Here is a 19,315-nt window from a genome sequence, read left to right on the forward strand (position 1 = left end):
CGAATTTCTAGTAACTTGGTGATGGTGACTAGAGAACTCTGCCAATCACTATCTTATCTGGAAGATTGACTCCCACTTGATTCAAGCGATTGTTAGTACTCAGACAATCTAAGCACTTGCTCACTAGTTGAGCAATTCTCCTCCATCTTTTTAGCTATAGAACTTGTTGGAGACTTCATATCTCTCAACTCGGGTATTTGCTTGAAATATTAACTTCAACTCCTGGACCATCTCATATGGTCCATGACGTTCAAAACGTCTTTGAAGTCCCGATTCTAAGCTGTTAAGCATGGTGCACTAAACTATCAAGTAGTCATCACATTGAGCTAGCCAAACGTTCATAACATCTATATTTGCTCCTGTAATAGGTTTGTCACCTAGCGGTGCATCAAGGACATAATTCTTCTGTGCAGCAATGAGGATAAACCTCAGATCACGGACCAAGTCCGCATCATTGCTACTAACATTTTTCAACTTAGTTTTCTCTAGGAACACATATAAAAACATAGGGAAGAAAAAACATAGGGAAGCAACAACGCAAGCTATTGATCTACAACATAATTTGCAAAATACTAATAGGACTAAGTTAATGATAAATTAAAGTTCAATTAATCATATTACTTAAGAACTCCCACTTAGACAGACATCTCTCTAGTCATCTAAGTGATCACGTGATCCAAATCAACTAAACCATGTCCGATCATCATGTGAGATGGAGTAGTTTTTAATGGTGAACATCACTATGTTGATCATATCTACTATATGATTCACGTTCGACCTTTCGGTCTCCATGTTCCGAGGCCATATCTGTATATGCTAGGCTCGTCAAGTTTAACCGGAGTATTCCGCGTGTGCAACTGTTTTGCACCCGTTGTATTCGAACGTAGAGCCTATCACACCCGATCATCACGTGGTGTCTCAGCACGAAGAACTTTCGCAACGGTGCATACTCAGGGAGAACACTTCTTGATAATTAGTGAGAGATCACCTTAAAATGCTACCGTCAATCAAAGCAAGATAAGATGCATAAAGGATAAACATCACATGCAATAAATATAAGTGATATGATATGGCCATCATCATCTTGTGCTTGTGATCTCCATCTCCGAAGCACCGTCGTGATCACCGTCGTCACCGGCGCGACACCTTGATCTCCATTGTAGCATTGTTGTCGTTTCGCCATCTATTTCTTCTACAACTATCGCTACCGCTTAGTGATAAAGTAAAGCAATTACAGGGCGCTTGCATTTCATACAATAAAGCGACAACCATATGGCTCCTGCTAGTTGCTGATAACTCGGTTACTAAACATGATCATCTCATACAATAAAATATAGCATCATGTCTTGACCATATCACATCACAACATGCCCTGCAAAAACAAGTTAGACGTCATCTACTTTGTTGTTGCAAATTTTACGTGGCTGCTACGGGCTGAGCAAGAACCGTTCTTACCTACGCATCAAAACCACAACGATAGTTTGTCAAGTTGGTGTTGTTTTAACCTTCGCAAGGACCGGGCGTAGCCACACTCGGTTCAACTAAAGTTGGAGAAACTGACACCCGCCAGCCACCTGTGTGCAAAGCACGTCGGTAGAACCAGTCTCGCGTAAGCGTACGCGTAATGTCGGTCTGGGCCGCTTCATCCAACAATACCGCCGAACCAAAGTATGACATGCTGGTAAGCAGTATGACTTGTATCGCCCACAACTCACTTGTGTTCTACTCGTGCATATAACATCTATGCATAAAACCCAGGCTCGGATGCCACTGTTGGGGAACGTAGTAATTTCAAAATTTCCTATGCACATGCAAGATCATGGTGATGCATAGCAACGAGAGGGGAGAGTGTTGTCCATGTACCCTCGTAGACCGAAAGCAGAAACGTTAGAATAACGCGGTTGATGTAGTCATACGTCTTCACGGCCCGACTGATCAAGCACTGAAACTACGGCACCTCCGAGTTCTTGCACACGTTCAGCTCGATGACGTCCCTCGAACTCCGATCCAGCCGAGTGTCGAGGGAGAGTTCCGTCAGCACGATGGCGTGGTGACGATCTTGATGTTCTACCGTCGCAGGGCTTCGCCTAAGCACCGCTACGATATTATCGAGGTGGACTATGGTGGAGGGGGCACCGCACACGGCTAAGGAACGATCACGAAGATCAACTTGTGTTGTTGTGCCTAGAGATGCCCCCTGCCCCCGTATATATAGGATCAAGGGGGAGGGGCGGCCGGCCAGGAGGAGGCGCGCCAAGGAGGAGTCCTACTCCCACCGGGAGTAGGATTCCCCCCCTTCCAAGTAGTAGGAGTAGGAGTCAAGGAAAGGGGGAAGAGAAGAGAAGGAAGGAGGGGGCGCAGCCCCTCCCCCTAGTCCAATTCGGACTAGGCCTTGGGGGGGCGCCGAACTTCTCCTCTCTCTTTCCCCTAAAGCCCAATAAGGTCCATATACTCCCCGACAAATTCCCGTAACTCTCTGGTACTCCGAAAAATACCCGAATCACTCGGAACCTTTCCGAACTCCGAATATAGTCATCCAATATATCGATCTTTACGTCTCAACCATTTCGAGACTCCTCGTCATGTCCCCGATCTCATCTGGGACTCCGAACTCCTTCGGTACATCAAAACTCATAAACTCATAATATAACTGTCATCGAAACCTTAAGCGTGCGGACCCTACGGGTTCGAGAACAATGTAGACATGACCGAAACACGTTTCCGGTGAATAACCAATAGCGGAACCTGGATGCTCATATTGGCTCCCACATATGCTACGAAGATCTTTATCGGTCAAACCGCATAACAACATACGTTGTTCCCTTTGTCATCGGTATGTTACTTGCCCGAGATTCGATCGTCGGTATATCAATACCTAGTTCAATCTCGTTACCGGCAAGTCTCTTTACTCGTTCCGTAATACATCATCTCGCAACTAACTCATTAGTCACATTGTTTGCAAGGCTTATAGTGATGTGCATTACCGAGAGGGCCCAGAGATACCTCTCCGACAATCGGAGTGACAAATACTAATCTCGAAATACGCCAACCGAACAAGTACCTTTGGAGACACCTGTAGAGCACCTTTATAATCACCTAGTTACGTTGTGACGTCTGGTAGCACACAAAGTGTTCCTCTGGTAAACGGGAGTTGCATAATCTCATAGTCACAGGAACATGTATATGTCATGAAGAAAGCAGTAGCAACATACTAAACGATCAAGTGCTAAGCTAACGGAATGGGTCAAGTCAATCACATCATTCTCCTAATGATGTGATCCCGTTAATCAAATGACAACTCTTTTGTCCATGGCTAGGAAACTTAACCATCTTTGATTCACGAGCTAGTCAAGTAGAGGCATACTAGTGACACTATGTTTGTCTATGTATTCACACATGCATTATGTTTACGGTTAATACAATTCTAGCATGGATAATAAACATTTATCATGAAATAAGGAAATAAATAATAACTTTATTATTGCCTCTAGGGCATTTTTCCTTCAGTGGGCTGGTACGCCCCTCCCCAAGGGCCCAAGGCGCCTAGGGTTGAAAACCCTAGGGGAGGGGGGCGCCTCCACCTTGCTTGGGGGGCAAGCCTTCCCTCCTGGACGCCCCCCCTCTAGATGTGATCTAGAGGGGGCCGGCCCCCTCTCCCCTTCCCCTATATATAGTGGGGGTTTTGGGGCTACCAAGAACATGAGTTTCCCTCTCTCCTGGCACAGCCCTACCCCTCTCACTCGTCGTCTCTCGCAGCGTTTGGCGAAGCCCTGCTGGAGTGCCACGCTCCTCCATCACCACCACGCCATTGTGCTGCTGCTGGACTGAGTCTTCCCCAACCTCTCCCTATCTGTTTGCTGGATCAAGGCATGGGAGACGTCAACGGGCTGCATGTGTGTTGAGCGTGGAGGCACCGTTGTTCGGTGCCTAGATCGGATTCGGCCGCGATCTGAATCGCTTCGTGAACAACTCCACCGACCGCGTTCTTGTAACGCTTCCGCATCGAGATCTTCAAGGGTATGAAGATGCACTCCCCTCTCTCTCGTTGCTAGTCTCTCCATAGATTGATCTTGGTGATGCGTAGAAAATTTTGAATTTCTGCTACGTTCCCCAACATCAGTACGACAGAGTCTGATCACTGCTTTGTTTTGGTCGATCGGCGTGACAATTTGAGGGAACCTCGGCACCGGATTGTGCGTCAGTTCAGGTATGAGGACGTGTGGCAAACCCACCCAGATTATGACCAGCTAGTTCGAAATATATGGAAAAACGGAGCAGGTCAGACAGGCTTGGCAGGTGTTGTCAGCGCCTTGCAGGATATGCAAAGTAAACTTGCTGTCTGGGGTGCAAAGGAATTCGGGTGCCTGTCCCGGAAAGTTCACAAGCTACGACGGAAACTTGATACGCTGCGTGGCTGTTCAGTTGGGAGGGGTCCGAGTGATGAAGAACAAGTTGTAGTCAAACAACTACGGGAAGCACTACGACAAGAAGATATCTGGATGAGGCAACGATCCAGAGTACCTTTTTTGAGGGAGGGAGACCGTAATAGAGGGTACTTTCATGCCCAAGCTGCTCAACGAAAGCATATGAATAAAATCGAGTATTTACAGCGGGCCGATGGGTACACATGTCAAACTCCGGAAGAGAACCATGCAGAAGTCCAAGGGTTCTACCAAATACTGTATACTTCACAGGGTTTTAGGCCGATGGATGATCTGCTTAACTTTGTCCCTCCAAAGGTGACTGAACAAATTAATGAGCGCTTGGACTTGCCGTTTACGGCTGAGGAGGTCAGGATAGCACTGTTCCAAATGGCGCCGTCCAAAGCGCCAGGTGTGGATGGATTTACAGCGGGGGTTTTTCAGAGGCACTGGTCGATTCTGAAAGATGATATCATCCCGGCTGTGTTGGATTTCCTGAATGGAGGATCGCTACTGTGTGGGATGAATGATACTTATATCACCTTGATACCAAAGGTACGATACCCACAGTGGATTTCTCAGTATCGGCCCATCTCCCTATGCCATGTGTTATACAAAATTGCATCAAAATGCATTACTAACAGGTTAAAGGAATTTATGGGCGAGATCATTAGCGAGGAATAGAGTGCGTTTGTTCCCGGACGCCTCATAACTGATAATGTTCTTGTTGCTTATGAAAGTGTCCATGCAATGAGAAGAAGGAAGAAAGGGAAGAACACGGTTTGCGCAGTGAAACTAGACATGATGAAGGCGTATGACAGGGTTGAATGGCACTATTTGGAAGCCATCATGTTAAGATTGGGGTTCAACTCCCGGTTTGTCAGGCTGATTATGAAGTGTATCACCTTGGTTAGATTCACTGTTCGGGTTAATGGAGAACTTCTGCCATTTTTTACGCCATCTAGAGGCTTTCGTCAAGGTGATCCTGCGTCACCGTTTCTGTTCCTTTTGTGTGCTGAGGGTTTTACCTCCCTGTTGAAAAGCTATGTAGGAGCCTTGTAGATAGAGGTATTCGGGTCAGCTACCGTTCACCTTGGGTCAATCATCTACTTTTTGCAGATGATAGTCTAATCTTTATGAATGCTAAGCTGTCTAGTGCACTCAGACTTAATGAGGTGCTTCAGATTTATGGTGACTGTTCGGGTCAGTGTGTAAACAGGGAAAAAAGTCCAGTGTTCTTCAGTCCTAACACACCCGAGCCGGTACGCCATATCATGAAAGTTGTATTGAGTATCCAAGTTGAAGCATTCAATGAGCGTTACCTGGGTCTCCCAACTGCCATTGGTCGCATAACCAGTGGAACTTTTGAGTACCTTGGAGAGAGGCCGAGAAGCAAGCTCCAAGGAGGAACTGAACGGCTCATCTCATGCGCCCGAAGAGAGGTCAGAATTAAGGCCGTGGCCCAAGCAATACCAACACACTCAATGAGTTGCTTTAAATTGTCAAAGAAGATTTGCAAGGGATTATCCTCGGTTATGGCGAGGTACTGGTGGAGCAGCTCGGTCGATCAAAAATCTTTACACTGGATCGACTGGCCTTCACTAGCTAAACCGAAGGTTGCTGGAGGGATGGGGTTTCGTCACTTGGAGCTGTTTAATTTAGCTCTACTTGGAAAGCATGGCTGGAATTTGATTACGAACCCGGAATCCCTTTGTGCTCGAGTTCTTAAGAGCAAGTATTTCCCGAACAATGGTTTCATGGAGGCCACCATCCCAAAGTGTGCCTCGACTACGTGGAGGGCGATCATTGCCGGCAGGAAAGCGCTGGGTGCGGGGCTTATCAAACGAGTTGGAGATGGCACCACGGTGTCCTTTTGGCATGATAGCTGGGTGCCCGCGCTGATTTCCCGGAAGCCTTCTGTTCACATAGGTAACACTGCTATACAAACAGCTTCTGAACTCATTGATGTGGACATAGGCATGTGGAAAGTTGATATGGTGAGGGAACATTTCATTGCTCCTGAAGCAGAGGCCATCCTTAATATCCCCCTGAGGATTAGTGGTGGACCTGACTCGGTTGCATGGACCGCTGAAAAGTATGGTAACTACTCTGTTAAATCCGCGTACCGCTCTCTAATGACTCAGAACGAGCATGCTGCTCTTCAGGAAGGGACAACTACAGAATCTTCAGAGAAACAGAAGCAGTTGCGGAGTAGACTCTGGAAGCTGAAAGTTGTGCCAAGGGTGCGAGTGTTTTGATGGCGAGTGTTGAGAGGGATTTTGCCTACTGAAAGCTCCCTCAAGCACAGACACATAACAACGTTGGCTCGATGCAAAGTCTGTCTTGCTGCAGACGAGGATCTGTATCATGCACTAGTGAAGTGCACACATGCTACAAATTTTTGGCGGGAGGCGAGGGAGTGGCTGCATATCAAACTCCCGTAACTCCATACAGTAACATGGTCTAGGGACATTTTATGTGACCCCAGATTCGATGAGAGGGATCAAGTAAAAATCATCACTGTCATGCTGGACCTCAAGAAACAATATAACTCATGACAGGGCGAGCTTGAATCCTATGGTTTCGCTGAAGAAGATCAGGGAGGGTTTGGCATTGCTGGAGTTACCGGACCAGCATGCAAAGATCCTACCAGGTCATGGATGGCGGCCACCTGAGAACGATTTTATCAAGATTAATACAGATGCAGGCCTGTCAGTGGAGGCCAGTGTATGCGGGCTGGGAGGCGTTGCCAGAACTTCTGATTCATTCCTCGATGCCTGGGGCAAGCCACTCCAGGGTGTTACTGATCCACTGGTGGCGGAGGCGCTAGCTCTCCGGGAGGGAGTAATCTTTGCCCAGCTTCGGGGCTATGTGCGAGTCGAGATGGAAACCGACAGCTCGGAGGTTGTTCAACTTTGGAACTCGCGCCGTACTTCGCGCTCGCTAATAGCGCCGGTGTTGCTTGATATTGAGGGTTTAGCTACAAATTTTTCTGTTTTCTCTATTCGTCATGTAAAGAGACACGCCAATGTCCCGGCCCATCTATGTGCTAGACATGCATGCATACTAGAGGTGTCGGAGTGTTGGCTGAACTCCCCCCCGGGTTGCTGGTAACCAGCCTTATGGCTGATAGTGCCGCAGCCCACTTGATGGAATAAAAGAGCCCTCATTTCCCCGCAAAAAAAATACTGCCGGTGGCGGAAGCAAGGGGGGCGAGCATGCGCCTGGCCCCCACTAACGATCGAGCAGAACCTGTGATTAGCGACTGCATTGCATTTTTTTTCTTTTGAGAAAATAGCGATGCATTACGTGATTGGCCCCCCCTAACTCAAACATGGGCCTCTTGCCTGAATCGTTAAGTCTGCAAAATAGAAAAGGCCCATACAAAAACCCATGTAAGGCCTCCTCGCTCTCAGGTCATACATTGTCTGCCTCTTTCCCTCTCCGGTTTCTACCGATCTGATCCAGATTAGAGACGCCAGCACCGCGACGAATTCTGCACTGCAATCGTGAATTCTCAAGACTCCACCCAACTATCCAAGGTTGAAGGTTCAAGATTAGCACTACCCACCACTGTCTACCATCTACTAATCCGCCTATTTATTTGTTGAGGAAGGCCTTTTGTTACCGCTTGTTTTGCATTGGCAGGGCGTCGTATGATCTGCTCGCTTAGTCATTAGAGTGGCGTTGCATACATGGATTGTTAAAATCACATTAAACTAGCAGTACTCCATGTGCGCGCGATGGGTGGAGCTAGCATGTTAATTACTACTCCTATGCAATACTTTCAGATACCTGCAATTTTTCAATGTCTAATATAATTTAATATTACCAATTTCTCTCGATTGTGAATTTTTATTATCAAAATTGTAATCAAATTTTAGTTCTTTGATTGCGTGATTTATGATGCTAATTTTGACACTTTGTCATGATATTCGAAGGAAAATCGCCTACAAGTTGCTTCGGCGATGCATGATAATCTTCGTTGAAAGTTACATTTTTTTTCTTTTGCACTAGACAAATTTTTTGTCAACTTGGCTTGGCCCCCCCCTATATCCAAATCCTGGCTCCGCCACTGCATACTGTGGATTCTCTCTCGTGAACCTAACAATAGCCTCTGCATTGCTCTCTTGGGTGTCTGTTACTCGAGGACAATGTTGTTCGCCCTCTTCGTCGTGCGGGATTCGATGACCACCGGCGGACCGAAGAACTTCGCATCCTCCTGGGTTTCAATCTCCATGAAGTTGAGCTCCGAACATGGCCATCAGAGCCTCCAAGCGGCAACGTCATTGGCATGCGCGGTGATCTCCATCTTCTCGAATGTGCTGAGCCAGTTCTGATGGATGTTGCACTGGAACTCCACCCCAAAGCGGCGAGAGCTATGTGGATGAAGCCCTTTGAAGCCGGCCTTGCTCTTCAGGCATTTCGGTGGCATGGCGGTGGCTACGGGGTACGTCCATGGTGATGGGGTGCGGTGACGTGGCGGATCTGGTGGCGGCGTGCGGCCACGACAATGATTTTGATGGATTCATCCACAGAGGTGAATGCGGTGGCGGTGGAATAGAGGTTGACGACAGACGATTTGGTTCATGTGCGACGTTGTAATGACCGAATGAGGTGGGTCTCGAGGCAGGGTGTGGGGACAGTGACCGGTTCAATGGATTCAGCGGCGGAGTAGTGCGGCTGGTAGCGACAGACCGGGTAGATGCAGCGCTGCGGCGACGACGGAAGGAGGTGGATTTGGCGGTGGCGTACGGCGGCCTCGGTTTCGACCGGAGTTCGGCCGATTTGATGGTGATGGTGGCACCCCCTTTGGCAATCAACAAAAAGTGTTTTACACAACGGGCTATGTCAAATAGCGACAATACTCTAAGTTAGCTATAGCAAGGCTACAACGAACTACAAACGACTATTAGCGTATAATTGTATATAAGTTCCATTTAGGGCCGCCATGCTCAAAAGCTATAGTGAGGCCCGATCAGTATTTTTGGTTTGCTAAGTTTAAGTTAGTTTCCGCCGAGATCGATTAGAACTAGTTAGCAAGCCAGGTTCACGTATTAGATCTTGTAGCACTTAGCAACGAGACCCTATGCATTAGTATTCCACACAAGAATTCTATTCTAAAAGAAAAATTACAATTAAATTAGATTAGCTCTTCGTAGACAAACTTGGGGTACGACACGTATTACTCCTGTAGATCAATCAAGCTGCCTGCTACTGTGCTTATTAGCTTTGCACATACGCACATCGGCTCCTGGTGAATTTGTTCCGGCTTTCAAAAACCAACAACGGAGGCACACAGAGGAATAAACTCCAGCGCAATTTTATTTGCGGCCCTAAACCTCTTCTCCGACGCGACTGTCACACATCTTGTAAGCTCATGTTCAGATCACATGCCCATTGTTCTCCGTTGTGAAGCGGAATCCACGGAACATCGCCAGTTCATCAACATGCTCAATCGAGGCTTATCCGTTGATAAGTGTTATTTGCAAAATGTTTACGGTAGATATGGTATTTTCTGCCAAGAAAATGTAAGGCATAATTTCTGCTACCTAGACCTCATTATGGTGGTTTTGTGCAATTTACTTCATGAATCATAAGCGATGCACACCGCGGAGGCACACAGATCGAGTAAACTCGAGCGCAATTTTAACAGAAAACACCATATGCATGTCCGTCAAATCTGATGGTACAGTTTTATTCATGCATTTCCCTAAAGAAAAATACTACCGTATTATTCATGCTAGTAATGTATCCTGGTTCCTGCTGAATTATGTGAATATTATAGAAGGCCAACCCTCCGAGTCTCTGACGATGCGGCCTCCTACCCGGATCTATATGCCGCCGTGCCCGCGAAGCCTCCGCCGAGCAGCCCCTAGCCGAGCCCCAGCGCGAAGCGACCGTTCCAGGTGAAATTCCTCCGCGCCGGCCGGCACGGCGGGATGACCGCCTGGCAATAGGGTTCCGAGAGGGGAGGCGGCGGCACCACCACGGGGCCTAGGCGGTACGCAATGCTGAGCGTGCCATGGTGCCTGCTGCTCTGCGCCTTCCGGACCGGGTACGACGCGCAGCGCCACGGGGTGCCTCCTCCGGTGGCGCAGGCGCCCGCGAGCAGGTCGGCGACGGGGATGAACACCTCGCCGACGTCGCGGTCGTCGAGGCCGAACGAGCCGCCGAAGTAGCACTCGGTGCGGAGGAGCACGTGGAGGTAGGCGCGCCCAGCCGCGGCGGCCGTGGGCGAAACGGCGAACCAGACCGTGTGGTTCCACACTGGCTCCGTCTCGCCGTCGCGGTCGGTCAGGGTCCGCTGGCGAGTGCGAGGGTCGCCGTACACGGACGCCACGGCGTACACCTGCATGCCGCTGAACAGGTTCACGCTCGGCAGGTTGCTCGCCGAGACGAGCGTCAGCTCCAGGACCCTGTGCGCCATTGCTGACCGCTCCAGCACTGTCGGAGAAAGCGAAACTAGAACGCGGCTAGCAGCTGCGAGCTTTGACGTACGCGCTTACGGACGGTGGCCATGGCGCGCGGGGTATGTATAGGACCCGCGGTCAGCGACGAGTCGTCGGGTGCTCCAAGTCTGGCGCGAGGGCTACATGCATGCGTGGATGTGCACGAATCTTGCCAAGGAAAATTTCAACAGAATCTGCGCAACGTACAGCTTTGTTACTGACATTGGACATACAAAATTCTAGATTTTGAACCCGAAAGATCTTAACATGCGTCTAGAACACCTCCGGTTGAACCAGTAAATTGTAGTATAAGACTGCTAAAGGTTGCTTCTGATGAAAGGTTGTGCTACTGATTTCCCACTGACGCGACATATCTATTATATATTTTATTTTAAGATAAAAAAATAGTTATTCTTAATTCGTCATGCTATTTTATAGAAAATCACTGATATTTATGACATTAAACCCGCAGTGCATATCAAATGTTTTTTAAAATACTCATATCTTCTAAACCGTAACTCACAATTTAGCATGTTATATATGGAATTTGATTAGGAAAATATATAGAATCTGAATATGATTTTATTTTACCTGTTAACCATTTTTAAAAAGTACTATCTAGGGTGCAATCTTAATCAACAGTGCATTATCCGTCTTTTTTACGTATCGGTACTGATCCGGATTGTGGATGAACATCTTAGCAAAATCAGGATTGGACACGAAGTTGAAGAACACTTGCCCTTTGTACGTATTAAATCTACATGCAAGTCGTGTTTAAATAGAAGACATGTGAAATTTTGAACTTGCGCTTTTATAGGCAAAGACCATCTTTGTTTGGATCGTAGCTATAAATACTCAGATTAGTATTTTGTAAATTAAGAATGCATGATATTTTTTTCTCCCGTTGCAACGCATGGGCCTTTTTCTAGTCTATTATATTAAGATACTAAGCGCTCTAGATTTGGTGTTTTTTGGTGCGTCAGGGGCTATGGAGACGCTATGTGTCCTACCTATAAGGGTGTGTGTTGCTGGGTCGGGAGGTTTTTATGATTTTGAGAAGGTATTGCCTGATGTATTACTATTATCTTTATGTTTTCATCGGTTTTGATAGTTTTTCTGTTGGTCTTTTCCTACTTTTTCCATGTTTGTTTTTGGTTTTTTATTCCCTCTATATTTTTTTCACATTTTAATTTATAAATATTTATTAAAATCCATGGACATTATGACCATTTTTTAGAATCCATGAACATTTTTAAAATTTAGAATATTTATAAAATTACTCCCCCCGCCCTACAATAAAAAATCTTATATTGTGGGACGGAGGGAGGGAGTACAAGAATATTTTTAAAGTTTGTGAGCATTCTTTTATTCATATAACTTTGAAAAATCATAAACATTGTTTGAAATCCACCAGCATTTGTCCAAATAATGCAATAATTTTTAAAACCCAAGATTTTTAAGTACGTGATTTTTTATTTAATGAACTTCTCAAATAAAAATACAACCAGATTTTTCTGGGCTAACAGTGTAGCAAGTGAAAAAAAATTAAGTGGGCAAGTGGAGCTGGGAACTGAGCTGAACGAGCGATAGCTTCATGGGTTGGCTCATGTGCGCGTTATTGCAGCAATTCCACAATTTCAACGTGGAATGAAAGATTTCAAACGGGCCCGCACAATCACCACCGACTAACTCTGAGGCCGAAATGTGTAACACATCACAACCACAAACCTAACAACTTCACTATCCTCTCAGAATAATATACTTTAACAGTAGTCCAACTTGATATACAAATGACAAAAACACATCACCAGAAAACTCAAGCCAAAAAAGATAAAACCAAAACAAAACAACCATCCCCAATAACCCGGTAGAGAAAAAAAAACTTAATCCTACAAGTGAAGAACAGCGCGATGATGCATGTTAGCATCTATATTTGTACTAGTTTTGCCGATCTTGCATCCCGACTTAACCCTTTATACATGCCTTTCACTACTGAAGTTTGAGAGCTGGGAAGAGAAACTTTACGGAGCAAACACGGGGATTACTTCGTCCCTGTTCGGCAGACATCCACTCCCCGCTTTCCAACTCCCAGCTCCATCCAAAATTGAAGCGCACGGAGCGGCACTTTTGCAACTCTGAAAAAGTGGCCTACAAGCCACTCCGCTCCGCTCTGGGAGAGGCATGAAGCCAGTGTGGAAAATTGTGTTGTATTGATCTGACCATTGTAAAAGTATATATAGAGTACAACGTAGAAGAGGCTTGGAGTACAAGGCAAGATATTGTGTGTTTAAACTAAGTCTATCTCCATCTCCTTATCTCTAGCTAATCACGTTTATACTTCTAACATTCCCCCTCAGTCGTAGCGGGAGTGAAGCGGACGATTACGACTGGATTTGAAGTCTTCTCTTTTGTCGTCTTCTCCGCTGCGCCATCATCAACTGCGTCTTTGATGGGTCGGCAGTTAGGACGGTGACTGCGTCCCCTTTTGGTGCCTTCCTGCCTTCTCCTCTAATCAACCGTGCGGCCGTGTAGGGTCGTCACTATAGTGACGCCGTGTCGATGCAATCATGCCGTCGTGGATGACGCGGTCGATGCCGTCGTCGTGATGAGGTCGTTGCCGTCGTCTAGGCCGCGTCTTGCAGAAAAGTCTGTCAGAGAACGCTAGGTGTCCATCTTGTGGACGAGACGGCAGCGGAAGTGTGTTGATGAAGACCACGTTGATGAAGACCTTAACGATTAAGTGTCTGTGATGGCGTTGCAGCGGCCTGTCGACGATGATGAGTCGCCTGAAGGCGTCCCTCACAGCCACGAAGTGTCGATGCCATGACATGCTGAAGAAGTATGTTGGCTCGTAGCCTGGCATAGTCATACAACTCGATGAAGAGATTCGGCTCGACGAAGAATATCTGGTGCAGATGGCGTCGATTTAGCGTGCTCGGTGCGCCCGAGGTCGATGATGCTGTAGTTTGTTTGTTCGACGCAGATCGTTCTGTGTCATCTTGGTGCACATCGGCTGGTAGACGTTGTGACCACGTGCGTTCAAGGACTCACGGTGGATGGAGATCACGGTGTCGAAGTCGTATGCTGCGTGCTGATAGCCACACATGCATACATACATGCATCCGACGTATCTGAACTTTGGAGGACTTCAGATGTTACGTGCCTGGCCTGCTAGCTCGTCCGCCGTGGTACTACTTGCGTGGCCTCCGTGGGCGATGTCGCCCGCCTGGTGTCGTTGCTTTGGCCGGCTGGGAGTCCCGGTCGCAGAGAGATGGGTTGGCCAACTTGGCCGTGCACCCCTCGCATCCGCGTATGCTGCGTTCTGGGCGGGACAGCCGTCGTCGTAGGAGTCGTTGTAGGCACCGCCAACCGGGAGATCCGCGTTGAGGATCGATGACTGCCCGGGATTAACGCCCTCCGCCGATCGGACGTGCGTATCCTGCTTCTGTTCTTCTGGTGCTCGCTGCGTCCGCTGGTGGAGACCAGCTGAATCCTCAAGGCGACAGAAGGATGTTGTTGAAGACCCACGCTGCCAGCCGGGTGTCGCCCGATCAAAGCCGCTCGGAGTTGTGCCCGTGCCCAAGATGCCGCGTTCGCGGCACCGCAGGACGACGCTCCGAGCCGACCGGTGTGGAGTTCATTCTCCATGTTGACGCACCTGTACGCGTGCGGCGGTGGGCGCATGCCAGTGCCTCGACGGAGCCGCTGCCCTGTGTGCCAGCTCGTTCGGCCGGCCGGGGCTGCTCCGTCCGGCCTCCATGTGGGACGCGTTGCGTAAGGTCGGTGCCGCACGTTTGCTGCCGCCGGAGACGTCGGATTATATGCCGATATCTGCACTGATTTTCATCGGATTTTGAGGGATGAGGGATTTATTGGTGGCTAAAAGAAACCAATCTACTGAATTTCGGAATTTGGAATTGATCTAATCTATGAAATTGATCTAATCTACGGAATCGATTGAAACTTTGATTGATCGAGTGTCGCGCCCCCGAGGAGAGGAGATTAATCTCCCCGGGGCAGCGCGCTGCGGAAGTGGTGTAAAGTTCTAGGATCGGCGTCGCGAGACTAACCGCTCTGATACCATGTGAAAAATTGTGTTGTATTGATCTGACCCTCGTAGGAGTATATATAGAGTACATCGTAGAAGAGGCTTGGAATACAAGTCAAGATATTGTGTGTTTAAAGTAAGTCTATCTCCATCTTCTTATCTCTAGCTAATCACGTTTATACTTCTAACAGTCAGCACGTTCGGTGCCACTCCAGCTGCTCCAGGAGCTGAGCTGCGGAGCGGAGGCCTGCCAAACAGGCACTTCTTTTCTATAGAAACGAATCTTTTCGGAGTTAATATATCAACTGTGACGTGCATACGGTTTGCTGATTTACACGATTACTTACTGAAGGTGTGAGTTGTCATGCTACACCGTCTTATTTAAATTAGAAAAGGTCACTTCCATCATCACAACAGGCAATTGTGAGTTGGCAAGTAACCCCAAATCCCCAATGACGCCAAGCCAACTACCAACGCTAAAGTCGACTCTTGTACTGCTGTACTCAGCAACAATGTTTGGATGGAGTGACGCGGCTTATTTGTCTCATACTCCCTCGAGCGATGCATGCTCTCTTCACAAGAACTGGCCCTCCGGGCTGAGCATATGTGCGTCGGTGCGTGCACACGCTCACTCTATGCCCTCATGAACACCATGGCCGTGGATCAAGCCGCATGCTACCTCGTCTGCATCGTCCTGGCTCTGCTTCTCCCTCCGGTGCTCCTCAAGCTCGTGAAACGTGGCGGCAACGATGGCCCGAACCTGCCGCCGGGCCCGTGGAGGCTGCCGGTGATCGGCAACCTCCACCAAGTCACGCGCGGCGGGCCGCTGGTCCACCGCACCATGGCCAAGCTCGCGCGCCGCCTCGACGCACCGCTCATGTGCTTGCAGCTTGGCGAGCTCCGCGTAGTCGTGGCCTCGTCCGCCGACGCCGCCCGAGAGATCATGAAGACGCACGACGCCAGCTTCGCGACCCGCCCCTGGAACGCCACCACGCGGCTGCTGCGGGCCGACGGCGAGGGCCTCGTGTTCGCGCGCTACGGCGCCCTGTGGCGGCAGCTCCGCAAGCTGTGCGTCGCGGAGCTGCTCAGTGCCCGGCGCGTCCGGTCGTTCCGCCGCGCGAGGGAGGAGGAGGCCCGCCGCCTCGTCGCCGCCGTCGCCGAGGCGGCGTCCTCGGGCCAGGCCGTGAACGTCAGCGAGCGGATCGCCACGGTCGTGGCGGACTCGACGATGCGCGCCATGATCGGGGACAGGTTCGAGAGGCGGGAGGAGTTCCTGGAGGAGCTGGCGGAGATCGTCAAGGTCGGCGCGGGGTTCAGCCTGGATGACATGTTCCCGTCGTGGAGGCTCGCGAGCGCCGTCGGCGGCATGACGCGCCGGGCGGAGCTGAACCACCGCAAGACCTACGAGCTCATGGACTGCGTGTTCCGGCAGCACCAGCAGCTGAGAGAGGCCGTAGCTGAAGGCGCCATCAAGGAAGAGGAGGAAGACCTTGTGGACGTGCTCCTTAGGATACAGAAGGAAGGCGGCCTCGAGGTGCCTCTCACCACCGGCAACATCAAAGCGGTCATCCTTGTAAGCCCCATTTTACTACTATCACACCATTTTAATAATTTGCAACATTATTGAGATTTTCAGCAAGTTTCTGGCGATCGAGAATTAGCAAACGATCCAAATCAACAAGTCATTCCATATATTTCTAATCTATACAAAACCAGGAATTGAACTAACATTTCAGTTAAGTTGCACATCTACTAAGATTACTATTCGAAACTTTGAAAATGTGCAATCTGGCCCAGATTTTCAAGAATTTGTACAGAGGATTAGCGAAAGTGAGACTACTATTTCTGAAGAAATGATTTACTTTATGCACTACTTTTGTTCCAAAAGCAGATGAATAAATTGTGTATTGGCATACAGGACCTCTTCAACGCCGGGAGCGAGACGTCAACGAATACACTCCAATGGGCCATGTCAGAGCTAATGAGGAACCCACTAGTGATGCACAAGGCACAAGTCGAGCTGCGGAACAGCCTCCAAGGGAAATCAACGATGACCGAGGATGACCTGGCTGGCCTGAAGTACCTAAAGCTCGTCATCAAGGAAACCCTGAGGCTGCACACGGTGTTGCCACTGCTTCTCCCGAGGGAGTGCCGGGAGACGTGCAATGTCATGGGGTACGACGTGCCCAAGGGCACCACCGTGTTCGTGAACGCATGGGCGATCAGCAGGGACCCAAAGCACTGGGATGACCCGGGGAAGTTCAAGCCGGAGCGATTTGAGAGCATCATGGTTGACTTCAAGGGCACCGACTTCGAGTTTGTTCCATTTGGTGCTGGGCGGAGGATATGCCCGGGCATCACGTTTGCGCAGGCCAATATGGAGATTGTGCTCGCCGCACTATTGTACCACTTTGACTGGAAACTCCCTGGCAAGGCCATGCCCGGCGAGCTAGATATGGCGGAGGAGATGGGCATCTCGGTCCGAAGGAAGAACGATCTTTACCTGTGTCCGGTTGTCCGTGTTAACCCATGTGCTCTCGTGTAGCTGCTTTACTTATCACACCATGTCCATGTAGCTACCAGCCTATGCTATGCTTGTGTAAGAAATCGACCATTTGGACTGTAAAAGGAAGCGGGGTGACTATGTATGGAAAAATGTCCATTAATCAATAAAGGAGTGGAAAGTTATAGCTGGAGCAAATCTCCCTGGAAGTGAAGGTCCATTAAAACAAAATGTAGAGAAAACAAAATGTTATTGCTGGGAAAGAAAGGAAAAGAGCATCCAAAAGTACCTCTTGATTAAGCAACCAGCTAATTAGTCTTGGAATGTATTTTTCACATTTTTTGATAATGGGAATATATTAATATCAAGCGGATATTAATTACACCCGGTCTTTGCAACAACATAATGTCAAGAGCTAGTCCAGACATCAAGGATGCACACAACCAAAACAAAAAAGAAAAGAAAAATGCCGAACGGATCAGCAAAGTAGGAGGAACTACCACCACCAGAGACCCCACAAGGACTGCAAAAAAGGTTCTCCAAGAACGACGCCTCCAAGAAGGAAACCGTGCACCAACATAGTCGTCGCCTGATCACAGATCATGGGTTTTCACCCTGAAAAAAGTCCGACTAAACTCCAAACAATACCTTCAACAAGGAAACGAATAGAGACCTGCCATTGACAGGTACAACCAGTGAAGTTCGGACCAAGGGTTTTCACCCCGGAAGTCGAGACTTTGTGCCCAAAGAACACCACCAATAAGAAGTCCACATGTGTTGTCGCGCTTGCTAGCCGATACTCCCGCAAAACGCCAATCATGTGTTGTCGCGTCTCCTTCTTGCCGGCTCGCGAGATCTAGGCGATCCCCCCGGCAAGGGTTTCCCCTCTCTCGACACGGGGCATGAAGAAATGGCGGAAGAGAGCTACGTTGGGGTGGACTCCGACAAAGTTTTCGCATAGATGGGCGAAAACTGCCATGGTCAAAACGGCGTTGGGGGTGAAGTCAAGGAGGTGGAGCCCATAGGTGTTCATGATATCACAGAAGAAATCAAAGAATGGCGGGCAGAGCCCGCAGTAGATGAACACGGCAAAGAAAGGGTACCCGCCAACTGGAGCTTCTTGCGAGGTGATGGCGGAGAGTACCTTTGTGCGCGGATGCGCCCGTGTCTCCATCGACCAGAAGAGATAGTACCACTCCCTCGGATCCTTTGCGGAGAGCTCGGGGAGGAAGGTGGCCCGCTCTTTCCGCAGCGCCTCAAGCCGCTGCGCTTCGGTCGACTTCACAGCTTTCGCGGCCTTCCCCTTTCCGGTCTTTGGAGCCATGGCGGAGGCGGTGGGGGAGATCGACGGCGCTGGTAGTGGCGGCGGCGACGGGAGCAGAGCGCTGCTCTCTTTCGACTTTGGAAGCGGAGGAGGGTGGCGGAGGTTTCTGAGATTGCAGCAGCGAATGGCGAAGATAGGGGAAATACCCCTGTTTCCCCTGCTTATAAGGAGGAGGGGGCGGACGTTGCGCTCTTTCCGAATAAAGAACCACCCACGATCTCCCCCACGACGCCGTGATTGACGTGTGCCGTTGCGGGGGGCGCGGTGGATACGGAGTTAGATTCGGCATACCCCAGGCCCGCGCATGCCCCTGCCCTGTTTTGGGCCTGGCCCAACAGCGCTCGGCACCGTGTATGGCCCAGGCCCGGGGGCTCCTGTCGGTGTACTAGAGTAGGGGTACCCTAGTATCCCGAACTCGTGCACGGGCAGTTGCAGTGCCCCGCGGCAAGTCTTGCCGAACGACCGCCAGGGTCCTCCGTGGGTTCCCTTGGAGCCCCTTCAAGAACAAAGCATTCAAGATGAAGAGACAAGGCCCCGACAAGAGGATCTTGCCGGGAAGAGACAAGA

The 19,315-nt window shown here is 49.2% G+C and overlaps 2 protein-coding genes across 2 annotated transcripts; one reads left to right on the forward strand and one right to left on the reverse strand.

Annotated features, from left to right (window-relative positions):
- Nucleotides 1-10,296: 10,296 nt before the first annotated feature.
- On the reverse strand, nt 10,297-10,851 carry LOC123039055 (protein SRC2-like). Its single transcript, XM_044462363.1, has one exon. It carries the CDS (start codon nt 10,849-10,851, stop codon nt 10,297-10,299), a length of 555 nt encoding a protein of 184 aa, XP_044318298.1.
- A 4,693-nt stretch (nt 10,852-15,544) lies between these two features.
- On the forward strand, nt 15,545-17,620 carry LOC123040696 (desmethyl-deoxy-podophyllotoxin synthase-like). Its single transcript, XM_044463468.1, has 2 exons — nt 15,545-16,494; nt 16,840-17,620. Exons 1-2 carry the CDS (start codon nt 15,565-15,567, stop codon nt 17,464-17,466), a joined length of 1,557 nt encoding a protein of 518 aa, XP_044319403.1. The 5' UTR covers nt 15,545-15,564; the 3' UTR covers nt 17,467-17,620.
- Nucleotides 17,621-19,315: the final 1,695 nt, after the last annotated feature.

The sequence above is a fragment of the Triticum aestivum genome, chromosome 2B (assembly GCF_018294505.1).
Source record: "Triticum aestivum cultivar Chinese Spring chromosome 2B, IWGSC CS RefSeq v2.1, whole genome shotgun sequence".
Lineage (NCBI taxonomy): Eukaryota > Viridiplantae > Streptophyta > Magnoliopsida > Poales > Poaceae > Triticum > Triticum aestivum.

What these genes read in the sequence shown, in the direction of transcription:
- LOC123039055 (XM_044462363.1), bottom strand. Translation starts at nt 10,851, where the DNA reads ATGGCGCACAGGGTCCTGGAGCTGACGCTCGTCTCGGCGAGCAACCTG.
- LOC123040696 (XM_044463468.1), top strand. Translation starts at nt 15,565, where the DNA reads ATGAACACCATGGCCGTGGATCAAGCCGCATGCTACCTCGTCTGCATC. An exon ending in ACATCAAAGCGGTCATCCTT is followed by an intron (nt 16,495 to 16,839) that starts GTAAGCCCCATT and finishes ATTGGCATACAG; the next exon opens with GACCTCTTCAACGCCGGGAG.